The sequence below is a fragment of the Octopus bimaculoides genome, chromosome 5 (assembly GCF_046866305.1).
Source record: "Octopus bimaculoides isolate indiv1 chromosome 5, ASM4686630v1, whole genome shotgun sequence".
Taxonomy (NCBI): Eukaryota; Metazoa; Mollusca; class Cephalopoda; order Octopoda; family Octopodidae; genus Octopus; species Octopus bimaculoides.
In genome coordinates, this window is record NC_142932.1 from 79705190 (window position 1) to 79722080 (window position 16891).

Consider the following 16891-nt stretch of genomic DNA (forward strand, 5'->3'; position numbering starts at 1 on the left):
GATATGTTAGTCTTTGATTAAAATGCAAAATGAGTTTATAATTAACTGCCTGCTTCTATCAGTAGGGTGCAATTTGAGATAGAAGTAGCAATTAACACTCTCTCAAACTATGTACAAATCCTTTAATATTAATGGCATCATTTTCTGTTAGTCTCACTCATTTGCAAATATTTATACATCCTGTTTATATCATGATTTTAGAATAAGTATATCATGTCCTTATGTATTATAAAAGGTGTCTGAGAGGGTTGGGATACAGGAACAGCATCCAGCTCTAAAACCCTGCCTCAGAAAATCCATCCAACTTTTGTTAGCATAGACTAGCAGACGTGGTGATTTAAGATCATGGTGATGTTGTTGTTGTTGTTGTTGGTGATGTGGTGATTGTGGTAGTGGTGGTTGTGATGATGATGATATTTTATCTTAACTGGACTTTTCTGTTGCCAAAGTTACCTTTGATGTTAACCTGCTGTTGCATTTTATCTATGAAAATATCCAATTTCATTGTATTGGTCTTATATGTAATGCAGGACCTATTTCTTTACATTTGTGTGTGTGTGTGTGTGTGTGTGTGTGTGTGTATTGATTTGTTGGAAGTTTTTGATCTGAAACTGTAATAAGATCTTTTGTTTCTTTTTCCAGAATGGATGGAAATTCCCAATTGTTAATTGATTTTCATTTTGTTAGAATCAAGTATATCTAAACATCTATAATTGGTTTGGTCACCTACTTTCAGAGAATACAGTATTAAAACACAGCACAACAATATAACACTGTTGAAAGATCTTAATTCTTTACATGAAAATGTAAAGAAATATTTAGAATACAAAACACCACAAATTGCTCCTTATACTGCAGAAATTCATAAACTTAACATTGTATTGAGAAATCCATACACAACAGAAATCCATGCGCAGAAGTGGCTGTGTGGTAAGTAGCTTGCTTACCAACCACATGGTTCCGGGTTCAGTCCCACTGCGTGGCACCTTGGGCAAGTGTCTTCTACTATAGCCTCGGGCCGACCAAAGCCTTGTGAGTGGATTTGGTAGACGGAAACTGCAAGAAGCCCGTCGTATATATATATATATGTGTGTGTGTGTGTGTGTGTGTGTGTGCGTGTGCGTGTGTTTGCGTGTCTGTGTTTATCCCCCGAACATCGCTTGACAACTGATGCTGGTGTGTTTACGTCCCCATAACTTAGCGGGTCGGCAAAAGAGACCGATAGAATAAGTACTAGGCTTCCAAAGAATAAGTCCTGGGGTCGATTTTCTCGACTAAAGGCGGTGCTCCAGCATGGCCACAGTCAAATGACTGAAACAAGTAAAAGAGTATACAACAGAAATCCATACATAAATTAGTTTATTGAGGAAACACAAACACCAACAACTCCTATATACAAACCAAAGTGGGAACTTCTACATGGTTGCTTCATCTGCAGGAATAGTTGCCAGATCTCTCTTAAACCATGCTCCATCATCTTAGAAAAGGACACATTAGATCAGGGGTTTTCAAACTTTTTGACTTGCGAACCCCTTTATATTTCAGGCTTTACCTTAGGGACCCCCTTATAAACGCTTATGAAATTTATACATAAATATTTGTTTAAAATAACATATATTTTCACATTTATTTATTTAACAGTATTTAGCAAATAGGTTTATTGTCAATTATACACACAAGATTTTTTTAATACGTACTTAGTGAGAAGGATGTGCTTGCTTGGCTTTGCATGGACCCCCTGTCTTGGCTTTCCACGGACCCCCTGTCTTGTCCTTGCGGACCCCCCTGTGGTCCGCGGACCACAGTTTGAAAACCCTTGCATTAGATAATGTGGTCCTTTGTTTTCTGTACATAGGAAAAAGACAGGATGGCTATAGCTGGAACGCCTTTGATCATAGATCTACTCAGTTAGAAATGACCTAGGCTAAACAACTACAGTGATGTTTAGAAAGTTAAATAGATTAAATCTATAGATACAACAGACTCAGATACAACAACACTATCATGATAAGTTATTAATGACTACAGTGACCACTGTTCCTCAGAAATTGCTGATTTCCTCATGTCTGTCACATCCACTCATCAAATCCTGCACAATTACACTCTGTCCTTCCTCTTCAGAATATCTGCTCCCTGGAAAAATCCTCCTTGTATATGTTTTTCCTGTAGCTGACAACTTTCAACTGTTAAAGGATAATATTATCTTTCTTGGAGACTCTATGAAAGCCTTAAGTACAGCCCCTTCTCTCAGAACAACCCAATAAAAACACGAAAAAGGAGTTCCTCCCTGCCAATCCCTTATCCCTTGGTATGTAAATATAGATTGATTTCCAAGTTGTTGATTCTTTATATTATATTCCATATTAGCAGTGATTTGAACAAACAGTGATATTGCTTCTGTATAAGTTTCTCATTTTATTAATGAATTAAGCAAACAGTCTGTTCGGTAAATATTAAATATCTTGTAATCTTAGGAACATGAACTCTCATCCACTTAAAGAAGGATTACAAGGAAGTTAGGAATTCTTTGTCTTCTAATCAGAAGCATTATCATAATTTATTTATCTTTCTTTGTCTTCATCTACCAATCTCTCTTTCTTCGTGTCTGTCTCTTGCTCTCTGAATAACTCTCAGTCTCTGGTTGTTCCTGCTTTTCCTTGTCTAATTATCATTCTGTTTGACATTGTCTCCATTTTTCTACATGCTCCCCCACCACATCTGTATCTATCCTTAGAGTTTTATCTTCTATTCCTTTCATCTTCCTTTTTTTTTGTTTTGCTTTCTCTCTTAATTCACTATTCCCTCCAACCATCCTCTCTACTACTCACCAACTCTTCTATCTAAAGAATTAAATCCTATTAAATATTAGTTCAGTTTCAAGCTAAAAATACTAAATCCATAAAAATTTTTCAGTGTTATCTCTCATTCCTTCATCTTTCACAATTTCCTTATTTCCTATCATATCCAGTGGAGATACGATATAGAAATCAATATATCAATGCCATAAAAATTATCTCCTAATCAGACTAGAGCCTCTCTCTCTTCCTGGCTCCACTTTCTTGCCATGTAAGTACAGTGATGTATCTTGTCCAACCTATCCAACTCTTCATATACTGAGGACAATACAAACCCCAATGACACACTTAATCAAGTAATCTGGTACCTTATCAAATTAGTCATTGCATTTTTGTTTCCTTATAAAGAATTCATTTATTATTGTAGCATAATTATTACTACTATCCTCATGATAATCTTTGTTCATTCATTCATTCATTCATTCATCTTTGTCATTCATTCATTCATTCATTCATTCATTCTTCCTTCATTTATTCCCTTTCCTCTGTGATGACTGCTGTTTGAATCCCATAACTCCTTGATAGGAACACCTCTAGTTGGCTGTATAACATTGCTGCATAACATTATGACTGACTGTATTTCGATAGCTGCTGTAGCCAATTCTCTCTCTCTCTCTCTCTCTCTCTCTCTCTCTCTCTCTCTCCCCCCCTCTCTCTCTGCAGATATATAACATGCATAATTTTGTACTAGGAGTACCTGTGGAAACTTGACTGCTATTTTGAAAACTATGTGGAAGTTGGGAGTTTATAGAAAATCCTGAAAAGAATTTTTTGGGGTAATTTTTTTTTTATGAAGCATTTAATTCTTGAGATAGTATAAAGTTCACATAAGTGGTACTGAAGATGCAGTCTTTATGAGAACATCTTTGAAAGCTGTATTCATTGTTAAACGCGTATAATCTCTTGTTCTAGAAAGAGCTGCGTACGGTTATTTATAAAAAATATTGGCTCACTTTTCTTTGCTTTCCTTTGTGATTATGTTATTAAAATCATTGATAATCTATTGAAAGAATAATGTGCATAGTGAAAGATTTAAACCTTCTTAACTATGGAATGAAATCTAATAAATAAATAATCCATAATATCTTTAATAAATCTTAATATGCTGAAGTCCATCCTTATTTTGATATCAAAGAAAAGTGTAAATAGCTAGGCTTGAACCCACATTCCCTATGAACAAAGTACAGTAGTTGTCTCACTTGGCTGTGAATTTCAAAAACAATGTATATCATAATATATATATATGGTTAGAGATGAAAGAAAGCCAGAGTAGAAGAAAGTACTGATGGTGTGAATATGCTTAAAGTGAAACTCAACTTGCCAGGAAGTGACCCACACACTTGATTTCATGACTGTCCTCTGTGGTACATATGAAATGAAACACGCAGGATCCAGTTATGAAACTGCAACGGACTGCTGCTGACCCAGTTATAGTTTCAAGTGGCATAGCCCTCTTTATCCACTGGTTGTGCTCAGTCTGGGTCCTTATCTTCGACCTTGCTGCCAAAAGTGGCCCTAGCAGGAATTTAGAACACCCAGTGGCATCGCTCTCAGTCATTGGTCCATGCAAGCCCCTCCACCATGATAAAGAGCACCTATATATATATATAATCATCATCATCATCGTTTAACGTCCGCTTTCCATGCTGGCATGGGTTGGACGATTTGACTGAGGACTGGTGAACCAGGTGGCTACACCAGGATTCAGTCTGATTTGGCAGAGTTTCTACAGCTGGATGCCCTTCCTAACGCCAACCACTCCGAGAGTGTAGTGGGTGCTTTTACGTGCCACCGGTACGAAGGCCAGTCAGGCGGTACTGGCAACGGCCACGCTCAAAATGGTGTATTTTATGTGCCACCTGCACAGGAGCCAGTCCAGCGGTACTGGAAATGATCTCACTCGAATGTCTTTTCATGTGCCACTGGCACAAGTGCCAGGAAGGCGATGTTGGTAACGATCACGCTCAAATGGTGCTATTTATGTGCCACTGGCATGGAAGCCAGACAGCTGGTGCTCTGGATCCACTATTAACTGTATTTGCTCCTCAGCCTTACCCAATCACTATAGTCATCATCTGCTCTTCTTACCTTCCTTCCAATGCATCTTTAAAAATCAATTACTCCTAAGCCCTTCTTTTTCATTCTTTATATCTGCCCTCCACCCCTGCCACATCTGTAACCTTCTCTTTCTTGTCACACTCTTGCAATCTCTACCTTTCCATACATCCTCTTCTTCCGTACCAATCTACTTCTATTCACCATCTTGTACCTTAAAAGTTCACATTGACACCTCGTCGCTTCTATTTTATCTCTTTTTCCAGTTCTACTTCCAATTACTTCTGCCTACTTTTTGATAATGTGAATAACCATGCATGTAACTTCTCTGTAGTAAGACACTTGTTCCAGGAGAGGTGGTGGTGGTCATTTTACTGTAGCCCTACTGTAGCCCCACTTGGCTGAAGGTGACCTTAGTCTTGCAAGCTACGTGGAAACCTCACTAGTGGGCCTACTGTGAGAAACACACTCAGTACATTCTGTAAAGTGGTTAGCATTAAGAAAGGCATCCAGCCATAGAAACCATGCTATAGCAGACACTGGAGCACAATGTAGTCCTCAGACCCATTGGCTCTTGTTAAACTGTTCAAGCCATGCCAGCATATGGATATCAACAGAAGAAAGTTGATAAAACTATATATATATATATATATGTATATATAAACAATATATGAGTATATGCATATATATGTACATGTATGTACATACCTTCATCTACATGTACATATAGAAACATATCTGGGTACATGATGCTGCAAAAAAACATGGACAAAATGATAAACAAGGTACAAAAAATAAGCAGGCCACATAGAGAACATATCCTTCATCAGCTGCCACCATTAAAACACAGGCGTTTCGAAGAGTTATGGCAGGACACATCATTAAAATGGCTCTTCCCACGAACACAAATTAAATCTTTTTCATGGAGGATAGTGGCGGACGGAAAACAAGACAGGAAAACGAAACGGTGAAATAAACAAACAAAAAGGCTGTACAGCTAGACGTGGAGAAGTGTGTGTGTATTGAATGCTGTGAAGCACGAACTGGAGAGGCAAAGAAGTGCATATGTTTGTGTGTGTATGGTAAAGACCTCCTTTGGTCATGAATGACCATGGGATTGCATCAAGAAAGTTCTCTTCTAAGGCACAAATCCGGGCAAGGTTGTTTGTGGAAGACCAGCAGTCATCCATGCATATCAGTCTCCCATCTCCATGCCACCAATGTTGTCCAAGGGAAAGGTAAAGGCCGATACAGTTTGGCACCAATGACATCACATCTCTTTTCTACAGCTGAGTGAACTAGAGCAACATGAAATAAAGTGTCTTGCTCGAGAAAGCAACAACCTGATCTCTGTGTGTGTATGTATGTGTGTGTGTGTGTGTGTGTGTGTGTGTGTGTGTGTGTGTGTGTGTGTGTGTATTAAATTAAGTTGGATACACAGATCCAAGGCTGAACAACAAAAACAAGTGCTTCAACCATATCTACCACCCTCTCCAATACCAACCATTATAAGCACTTTGAAGGTGTTTGAGTTGCTAGAAATAGCAACCAAATCTCACTACAATTCTGGTCATCGTTGGAATATCTTTTATTATAAGTTTGCTAATTTGGGGCTGATTTTGAGCTGCACACCACCACCACCACCACCACTACTACTACTACTTCTATTACTACTACTACTGCTGCTGCTGCTGCTGCTGCTGCTTTTATTGATTTCCTCATTTCATCTCATATCTGTTACTTCCTATTTGCAATGGATTAGTTTTGAACCTTCACAGAAATATCCCTGAGACCAAAGTAACCCGAAACAAAATACAGAGCAACAGCAAGAATAAGAACAACAACAACAGCAGCAGCAACACTTTTAATCACGGCAATAACTGAAATACAATTAAAAAAATGATGTAAACAAAATTACTCGTTATTACTTGTATGGTTTCTCTAACAAGATTTAATTTGGGAGAAACCAATTCTTGATAACTTATTCTTTCACTTTCTTTTTTTATCACATGGCAGCAAAATTGGTTTCACAACAGTTCAGCATAATCTTATTAATATTCTTATTATAATACATGAAAGAAATCATCATCAACATCATCTTCATTATCATCATCATCATCATTAGTTTTGTATGTTTCGTTTACTTGTAAATCTTATGCAAAGGATTTCTCAAATCCCTAAAGATTCTGCCTTGAAAGATTTCTTTTATTTATACATTTGAGTGTGTGTGTGTGTGTGTGTGTGTGTGTGTGTGAACATGAGTTTTGAGATAATCTTGTCTAGTTTTTTTTTCTCTTTTCTACAAATAATGACATAACCGTATTATTTCTGATACATGAGTGTATATATGCCTGTATGTGTATACATGTGTATGTATGTATGTATGTATATATGTATGTATGTATGTATGTGTGTGTATTTGCACTGGTTATAAGCACATGTGTATGATATCTGTGTGCATGTGTATTTGCACTGATACAGCTATTTATGTACATATGTGAGCATAGATTATATGTCTGGCGACCAGCTCTGTGGGGAAAAAATCAGTGATTATAGGAAAGAATTTCATTGATAACAGAGAAAATTGTTGCTGTTATTTAGCCCCAGGTTGTCCCTGATTGAGAAGTTGTGGTTGTACTGTCCTTTTTAGAAGTATTCTGGATTCCATTATTTTAATATCTTCCCTTATTTAAGATGGAAAGGTGTGCATTATTTGAAGAAAATTGTACTGATGTTTGTAGTGACTCGAGTAACCATATTGCATATTTTTCAAATAGTTTTTCTATTAAACAGATAAAACTTGAAAGGAGATAAAATACAGTACAAAAAAGTGCATATACATACATACATACACAGATATTTCTACACACTCATACAACAATAAATGTAGCACAAAACATACATATATATATATATATATATATATATATATATATATATATATATATATATATGCACACAAACATGCACACACATCTCAAAAATAGACGCCATCAACTTTGAAAGATTTATTTCTGGAAGCAAAATATCATTTGATGCATTTAAATACTTAATCTAGAATTTGACAGACATGCCTTGTGCATTATACATTGACAATTTTGAAACATCAGGGAATATCCACACAGATCAAATGAAGAGTGTCTCTCTCTAATTCTGAGATGCCTACACATGCATGCATGCATACATGTGTATAGACACACACATATATATGCATGCATATGTACATAGATGTGATAAGAAGTTTGCTTTTCAGCCACATGGTTCCAAGTTCAATCCCACCATTGTGGCTCCTTGGGAAAGCATCTTCTTCTATAGCCCCAGGCTGACCATAGTCTACAGGGTGTCCACAAAGTCTGGGTACATGGGGATTAACACATACTTTAAGAAATTATTATTTCTTATATTTTATTCTTTATGTTATGATTTTATTTACTCCATGTACCCACATGGGGATTAACACATACTTTAAGAAATTATTATTTCTTATATTTAATTGTTTATGTCATGATTTTATTTACTCCATGTACCCAGACTTTGTGGACACCCTGTAGTGAGTTGATTTGGCAGATGGAAACTGAAACATATATGTGTATCATATGTATATTTGTATGCGTGTGCTTGTGTCTCCTTGTCTCTATCACGTGATAATTGTAAATGATTGTCACTTTTATACAAGCAGTGTCATTCATTTCTAGTATTCTGCAAGAGCATATCTGGCCATGGGAAAATATTACTTTATTTGGAAACAAGTAGGGGCTGGTGAAAGAACAAGCATCTAGCCATAGAAAATCTGCTTCAATAAATTTCATCTGACCCATGCAAGCATGGAAAAGTGTACTCTAGAAGGATTCTTTTTTTCCTTTTACTTTTCTTGACTGCCCATCCAAAGGTGATGACAACACCAATCCAAGGTAGTCATCCTCCTCTGCTTCCAGCACATTGTTTCTCATTAGTGTGAATGTGGCTGACAAGACCGATACAAGATAGGCAGATCCCATGGCACTGAGAGCACTAAAAGTAACACTGAACAACAGCTGTAAAAGTGAAGTCAAACCAAATAGTGATATTTTGAAATTATTTAATATATACATTTCAGATTTGCATAATAGATTTGTTACATTTGGTTTGAGTTTCATAGCATGAAAAAACACATGCATTCATGCACACACACACATACACACGCACACACGCCTATGTGATTAAAAAGTTCTCTTTGGAACTATGTATTTGAAGGTTCTTTCGCACTGTCAGCTGGAATTTTCTGCAATTGCCTTGGGTTGACCCATGTCATATAGGTGAAATTTGACAGATATGCATTGAGCTACCAAATGTTAATCATGGGTTCTGTATAAAATATTCCTTCATTTGGCAATGCAATATCACTATTTTAAAATATTCTTTCATTAATATAATATGAAAATAGTGTGAAATCTGGAATCCAAGGAACTTGATATTTCTTGTTATGAGGAATACCACTCAGTGTAAAGTTTGATATATTAGTAAAGATGATGACTTCCAAGATTAAGTGAGCTTTCTCAATATCTCTTTCCATATTAACATGAAGTTATATTGGTCTGTTTGGATATGTGGGTTTTTGAAAATACCTTCTGGAGTGATGACCATGCCCTGCATAGTTATGGGCTGCCCTTTGGCAAAGCATAGCACTTGTTCAGCCACTCTGCCAGGGATATGGTGAAATCATGGGACTGCAGCATGGTGGATTGTGAAGAGGTAGTGGAAGAGCTCAGCTGAGCCAACAGTGCTTCTTACATTGATGCTGAGCAGAGGAATTCTTGAAGACCAATGACCAGGATCACCAAGCTTTATCAAGAGAGTAATTGCAACACAGCCATAGGGGTGGCATCCATGGTTGTATAAAGATTCACTATAACTGAAGCTCCCAATCCAAATTCATAATAATGGAATTGGATGGCAACAAAGTCATGAAAATCCATGAAAAAATATTGGTCTGTAATGTGCCTCATCAGCATGGAGTATATTCTTTTGTAAGATACCATGTTTCCATGTTGGCATGGAGTTAGTTGTATTGGCCTATAATATATAATATTTCCATGTTGGCATGGAGTTGTATTGGCCTATAATATATAATATTTCCATGTTGCCATGGAGTATATTCATCAATATAACTTATTTCAATGCTGGCATAGAGTTGTATAGGTTTGTAATGTACCATCTTTTCATCTCACTCAATCCTGTATTATTGTTCTCATAACAGATAAAATCATGTTCACTTGATTCCTCTTTCATCTATGGTTATTTTCTATCATCACTATAATGTGTTGTCTCATCTCTGTACATGCTTCATTGCCTTCATTACCCAATTATTTTCTCAGCTCACTGCTTCTTCTCTGTTCTTCTAAGATAACTTCCTATGCATTGTTGTAAAGCAATTTGTCTTCAAATTCTGAAAAGTTGTACTTTCTGCACACATATTTTACTGCAAGACAATGGCATATTTTTATAACACTATGGGTTTTGTTCAGCTGGATTGAAAGATACTGATGCATAGTATACACACACACACACACACACACACACACACACACACACACACACACACACACGCGCGCGCACATACACAGTGTGTTTATATATATATATATATATATATATATATATAGGTACATTACAAACCTGTACAACTCTATGCCAGCATTGAAATAAGTTATATAGATGAATATACTCCATGGCAACATGGAAATATTATATATTATAGGCCAATACAATGTATATTTTGAGAGAGAGCGAGAGAAAAGTGTGTGTGTGTGTGTGTGTGACTGAGAAGGCATGTATCCTAGTGGTTAGTGTTTGGCTCAAGATCATTAGGTCATGGGTTTGATTCTCTGATGGGCACCATGTTATCTTTGCTCTTTGTGTTGCCTTAGTCCACACAACTGAAAAACAAGAATACCAGTGGCACATCCAGGGGAAAATTTTATAATCTCAAATGCTTAAACTACATGGAAACTAGAAACAAGCTTCAGACTAAGTCTGTATGTTTTAGATGGACTCAAGCTATGTACCATCATCATCACCACCATTTCACATCTGCTTTCCATACTGGATTAGGTTGGACAATTTGGCAGCAGCTGACTTGCCAGAGGTTGCACTAAACTCCAATGTCTGCTTTGGCATAGTTTCTATGGCTAAATGACCTTCCTATTGCCAACCACTTTACAGAGTATATTGGGTACTATTTTCATGGCACTGGCACTTGAGAGGTCACTAAAGTAGCTTTCAAGATAAGACCCCTCTAGTGAGGTGGTGGGGTGTAGTATTGAGGAGTTTTCTGTCAGGTGATGATAAACTAACAGGAACAGATGTTTTACTGTGGAGCTGTAAAAAGAGATGATGGTGATAAGGTATCCGGGCACACCCTTGAATTACAGGGAGATGAGATTGACAATGCAAAGGTTCTCTTATTGGTTCTAGCTGCTGGTAAACTGTTCTCAATATTGACCATGTCAGAACATTTGGTATACATCTAAAGTTCTGTTGAACAGATCTTTTTTTTTTTGGACTCACTGTTTGCATTAAAAGTATAATAATAAGTTCTCCCCTCCACTTTGCACAAACCAATGGTAACTCCTGTTACTTAACCCTTCAACATTTAAACCGATCATATCTGGCCTGAGTATTTTACTTGTTTTATGTTCAAACCCATCAGATACTGCTGCATGCACCTAACCTACAATGTCATTGTTAGTATTAACAATCGCATCATCAAAATATCAAAGCCACAAGTTAATGCATGATTAATTGAGGACACTGAATAAATAATCATTACATTTGACAGAGTAATCGGAATTCTAAAGGGTTACACTAGAGCATGCTATTTTAAGAATCAAAGCCATATAATTGAAATTGGGGCACATGTAGCATGTAAGAGCACATTTTCTAGCTATCTACCATAAAAGTGAAAAAAACCTATATACATTAATTTATATATGTCTTAGGCATATATTGCATATCTTGCATTTGTGTAGGAATGTCTCTGATGAAGATCATTTTGCAGGGCTTTGTTAGGCAGTTGTGTCTTCTTTTGCTAGTATGTTGTTATGACATTGTTTACCTTAGGAATTTCAACCCCAGTCTGCACAAATCTGATCAACAGGCTAGTAACCTAATAATATTGCTATTTGACCAGTCATGTCTTTGTTTGAATATGTATACATTTATCTGTAACTACTTACTGGTGTGTGTATGCATGCATGTGTGTGTGTGTGTGTGTGTAGTGTGTGTGTGTGTAAGTGTGTGTATTGGAGCTCAACACAATTCTCCAACTCTGCTTTGATCTTGTCAAACAATCCAACCTTTGTCAGCAAAGAAGTTAGATGTTAAATGATGATAATAAGCCCATACATTGTGCCATTTTTTAGAAGAAAGAATATTCTCATCTTTTGGTTATAATGTCCTTTTGAAACATACAAAAGATAGTCATACAAATGTATTTAATCAGATAATAACACAAAAAAAGTAAAATTTTTATATATAATTTTAATGCTAAAGGGTCTTTTGAATTTGATTCTGTTGTGTATGTATATATATATCTGTATATGTATGTGTTATATATATGTACACACATGCACACACGTATGTGTGTGTATGGCCACACTGCCAACAATCTGTACTTTACATATAGCAACATATATTCTTAATCCAATTTATATGTGACGAGTTAAATCTTCATCTCAGTAGATATTTTGAGATCCTTATTTCCTAAGTTAACCTGCTTAAATAGATAAAAAAAATTTTTTATATTTCCGACTTATATTTACCTGCTAGCACAGCACATCCTTATTTACCTTGAGTAATCATAACAATCGCAGTGTCCTATCTCTACCAGTCACTGCTTATAACCACTGAAATTGGAAATACTTTGGAGATAGAGGAGATGGGTGAGGTAGGGATGACGAAGAACGAGAATCTGTACATTTATGAAATGATAAAGAGAAAAGTATTTCAAATATGCAAGTGCGAGCACACACACACACACACACACACACTTGTATATAATTCATGTATGTGTATTTGTGTGTGTATGTGTGTAAGGGTGTGTGACCTAGTGTTCATAACTTGAAGCTCCTGATCAGAAAGATGTGGTTTCAATTCATGGTCTGGTTAGTACGTTATATAATTGAGTAAAGCACTTCATTTTTGTCACTCCATGTTTACTCAACTGAAGTGAGTACTAACTGAACGTTGGTGCAACACTTCCTCCCTCTTAAGCCATTCCATCTTAGATGTTCTGCTGAGTCAAGTTGGGAGAGGTGAGAAGTTATCTATTTCTTCTTACACTCCAAAGACACCTAAAATTATTAGTGACAGTATGGTACATGTTACCACATAACATTCATTTCCAAGTAACGGCTATGGTAGTTATGCATGTGTAAGTAAGGGATGGATTTTGAAAGGAGGTGGTTCTGGAAAGAAGTGTATATATGAATATACATACAAAGGGTGTTGAAAAGTTCCTGGATTTTGGTAAAAGAAAACACAGGAGGATCAGTGAATTATGATTTTATCTGACATATTCCCCTCTCAGATTCACACACTTATTGCAGGGCCTTTTGCGATACTCTTAAAGCCAGGAACTTTTCAACATCCCATCATATATATATATATATATATATATATATATATATATATATATGTGTGTGTGTGTGTGTATGTATGTGCGTGTGCAAAATCACGCATAAATAGGAAAGATTTGGCTGCTATTTCTTGCACGCCCTGCTACCACGTAACAGGTATTTCAGGTCCTATATTGCAAGTAGCTGTTACAGAGTAGCAGGGCGTGCTAGAAATAGCAGCCAAATCTTTGGAGATGAGATGCATTGAATGCACTTGAAAAAAACCTATGGAAAAAATTATTTCACACCGAAGTCACGAACAGGTCTTTTATGAAATATTTACTGCATTTTTAAAGTCATTTTCACTTTAAAGTATTTTTTTAGATATGCCCAAAAAATTTTTGTATTGGCATTCACTTGAAAATAATTTTAAGAAACATTAAAATATTGTCTGTTTAAAGAAAGCTAAAATATTGTATTCAATAAAAGTCAAAAATAGAAACATTTACTGTAAAAAACAAATCGTATTTTTTCGTTGTCAAGTCAGTGTCTAATCGAAAGCTTAAGAGTTTCTACTCTTTCAAGGTTAAGTTTAATTTTGGAATATTTTCCCCATTATGCACTGTTTTGGGTATTTATACCCTGAAAACCCCTAATATCTCTACAACCACTTGTCCGATTTACGTGAAATTTGTTTTCCATTCATATTTATATTTCAAGGGGTACTTAATTCATACTATTTTCCCATTATGTGCCAGTTTGGCTGGGTAACACTGCAAGCAAGCAAAATTCAAGCTGACTTGATATATATATGAATGTATACATATGTGTGTTTGTGTGCGTGTGTGTGTGTGTGTGTGGGGGTGCATGTGTGATGTCATTAAGAACTAAATAAACATTCAAGAGAATGTGAATTAATTCTATTTTGAGAATATCTTGAATCACACACATAAAACAATAAATAATGGCTTGTAAATATCAGGTTGAAAACCCCTTTTGGATAGGAAAAACCAAAAGCTTGTTTCATTGAAATATAGCCGTTTGTATTTTTTTAATATATACATGTGTGTCTGTGTGTGCATGCTATTTGGTATTATGGTTCAAGTTGTTGGAAAACAACAAAACGTTTGTTGATGGCAGGTAGGACTCTAAACTCTAAGTAAAATACATTGATAATATTGTTTTAACTGGGATTCCAGCTTTACTTTTAATGATGCATTTAACTATTCAACCACTTCATTAAGCTATAACTTATTAAACCTGAAGTCCTAGTCAGATCAATATAGATTCAGAACTGTAGTTGTTTGGCAAGTGACTTGGTATGATAACCTTGTGCTAAAACTGAAGCAACTATATCATGAAAGAGCTATTTTAGCCATTTAAAACACACAAAACTGCTCAATTCATTTTTCATTTATTCCTTGATGTGTTAAATTTTTGTTTTTTGCTTTCAACATCTTAGTTACTGACACAATTTCACTGCCACTATTGAATGATAGTTACTGGCTGGTTCTTATAGACACCAGGGATATTTTCTTCCTTTATCGTCATGGTGATTAGCCTTTGATATGGAGATGTTACCCACTGTATTATAAAGTACAATTTATGTATACGTAGTCACAGGTGTGGCTGTGGTTAACAAATTTGATCCCCAATTATATAGATTTACTGTGTAGCTCCTTGTGCAAGTGCCCAAAGCCTCATGAGTGGATTTGGCAAAGGAAAACTGATAGAAGCCTATTGTGTATATGTATGTGTTTGTGTGTACACTTGTTTAGATAACATGGGGAATTCAAAGGTTCAGCTTCATTACATATACAGATTCAGCTTCAGAATTACTTTAAAAGTACACAGATTTGTGGAATACTCACCCACTATCACATTAATTCAATGAATAAGTAATATCAAGAAATATAGCATATTTACTCACTAATAATTTGTCTTTCATCAAATTTTTTGTAACTTATACACAATGATAAAATGAATATTAATATTCAAAAGAAAAATATTTAATTACCTTGAAATTAAATTTAAATGAAACAAATTGTTTTCTTTGTATAAACCTCCCATAACTGCTCATCATTTACTCCCCCTCCCTCTCCTCCCCTCTCCTCCCCCATTCTTCCTCCTCTTCCTCTTACCCTCCTCTTCTTTCTCCCTTCTTTGGACTCTTCTTCCTCCCACTCTTCCTCCTATCCTCCCATTTTTCATGACCCCACTTCCCATCCTCCTTCCACTCCACCTCCCTCTCTCTATGTTTTTTCTCTATGTGTGTGTCTGTGTGTGTGAGTGTCTGCAACGTGTTTTCACTCATTGCCTGCCACCAAGTACTCATACTTCACTTCATATGTTAAGTCTCTTCCGTATCTTTCCATTACTCTTGTTTCTCCTTGCTTTATAACAATGTAATGTATGAATGGAGAAATTGCCCAATCAATCATTGAAAAATTGACCAACATTTTATTGGCTATTATTACACAGAAGTGTGTGTCTAAAGAGATAGATTTATATATGCATATACATTTGTGTGTGGTTTAAAGCTGTCTTTATATTAACACTATTCTTTTCCTCTCAGGTTTTTGTAACACTGATCAGTCATTGAATACTGATAAACACAGTAGCCTATTAGATATGCTACATGACAAAGCAGAGCTCATTGGTCAGAAGGAACTGTACAGTAGATATCGAACACGACTAGGAACTCCAGCTGTAAATCGGAGATCATATACCGAGGAGGACCTGGAGAGATTTGAACGTAAGTACTTTGTTTTATTATGGGATTCATCATAGGTGGTGAGCTGGCAGAAACGTTAGCATACTGGGTGAAATGTTTGGCAGTATTTCATCTGTCTTTACGTTCTGAGTCCAAATTTTGCCGAGGTCGACTTTGCCTTTCATCCTTTCAGGGTTGATAAATTAAATACCAGCTGCATACTGGGACTGATCTAATCAACTGGCCCTCTCCCACAAAAATTTTCAGGCCTTGTGCTTAGAGTAGTAAAGATTATCGGATTCATCATCGTCATTTAATATCTATTGTCCATGCTGGCATGGGTTGGACTGGACTCTGTTGTTGTTTTTGTATCATCTATTTGTCCTTATTGGTGTAAAATACAATTTCGCATAAGTGTAAAATATAATTAAAAAAAAAAAAATTCAAGCACATTTTTAAAAAATTGAAAAGTGAAAACACACACACAAAATATAGTTTATATATTTATATACTTGAGCCAATAAAAGTGGGGGCCTTTATCCTGTTGCATGACTTTCAATAAGCAGCAGCTAAGTGTCCTCAAATCTCAGTTTCTGACTGCCACTTGCATAGTGTTACATACACACACATGCACTGACACAAACACACACACACAATTGCATTGTCAATGTCCT

General features: G+C 36.0%; 1 protein-coding gene across 1 annotated transcript in view; it reads left to right on the forward strand.

Moving 5' to 3' along the window:
- Positions 1 to 16891, forward strand: part of LOC106874958 (FYVE, RhoGEF and PH domain-containing protein 2) — a 493421-nt gene that overhangs the window by 85617 nt on the left and 390913 nt on the right. Inside the window, exon 3 of the mRNA XM_052968055.2 lies at positions 16080 to 16259. Within this exon, the coding sequence (XP_052824015.2) occupies positions 16080 to 16259 (180 nt within the window). The remainder of the gene's footprint in view (positions 1 to 16079; positions 16260 to 16891) is intronic.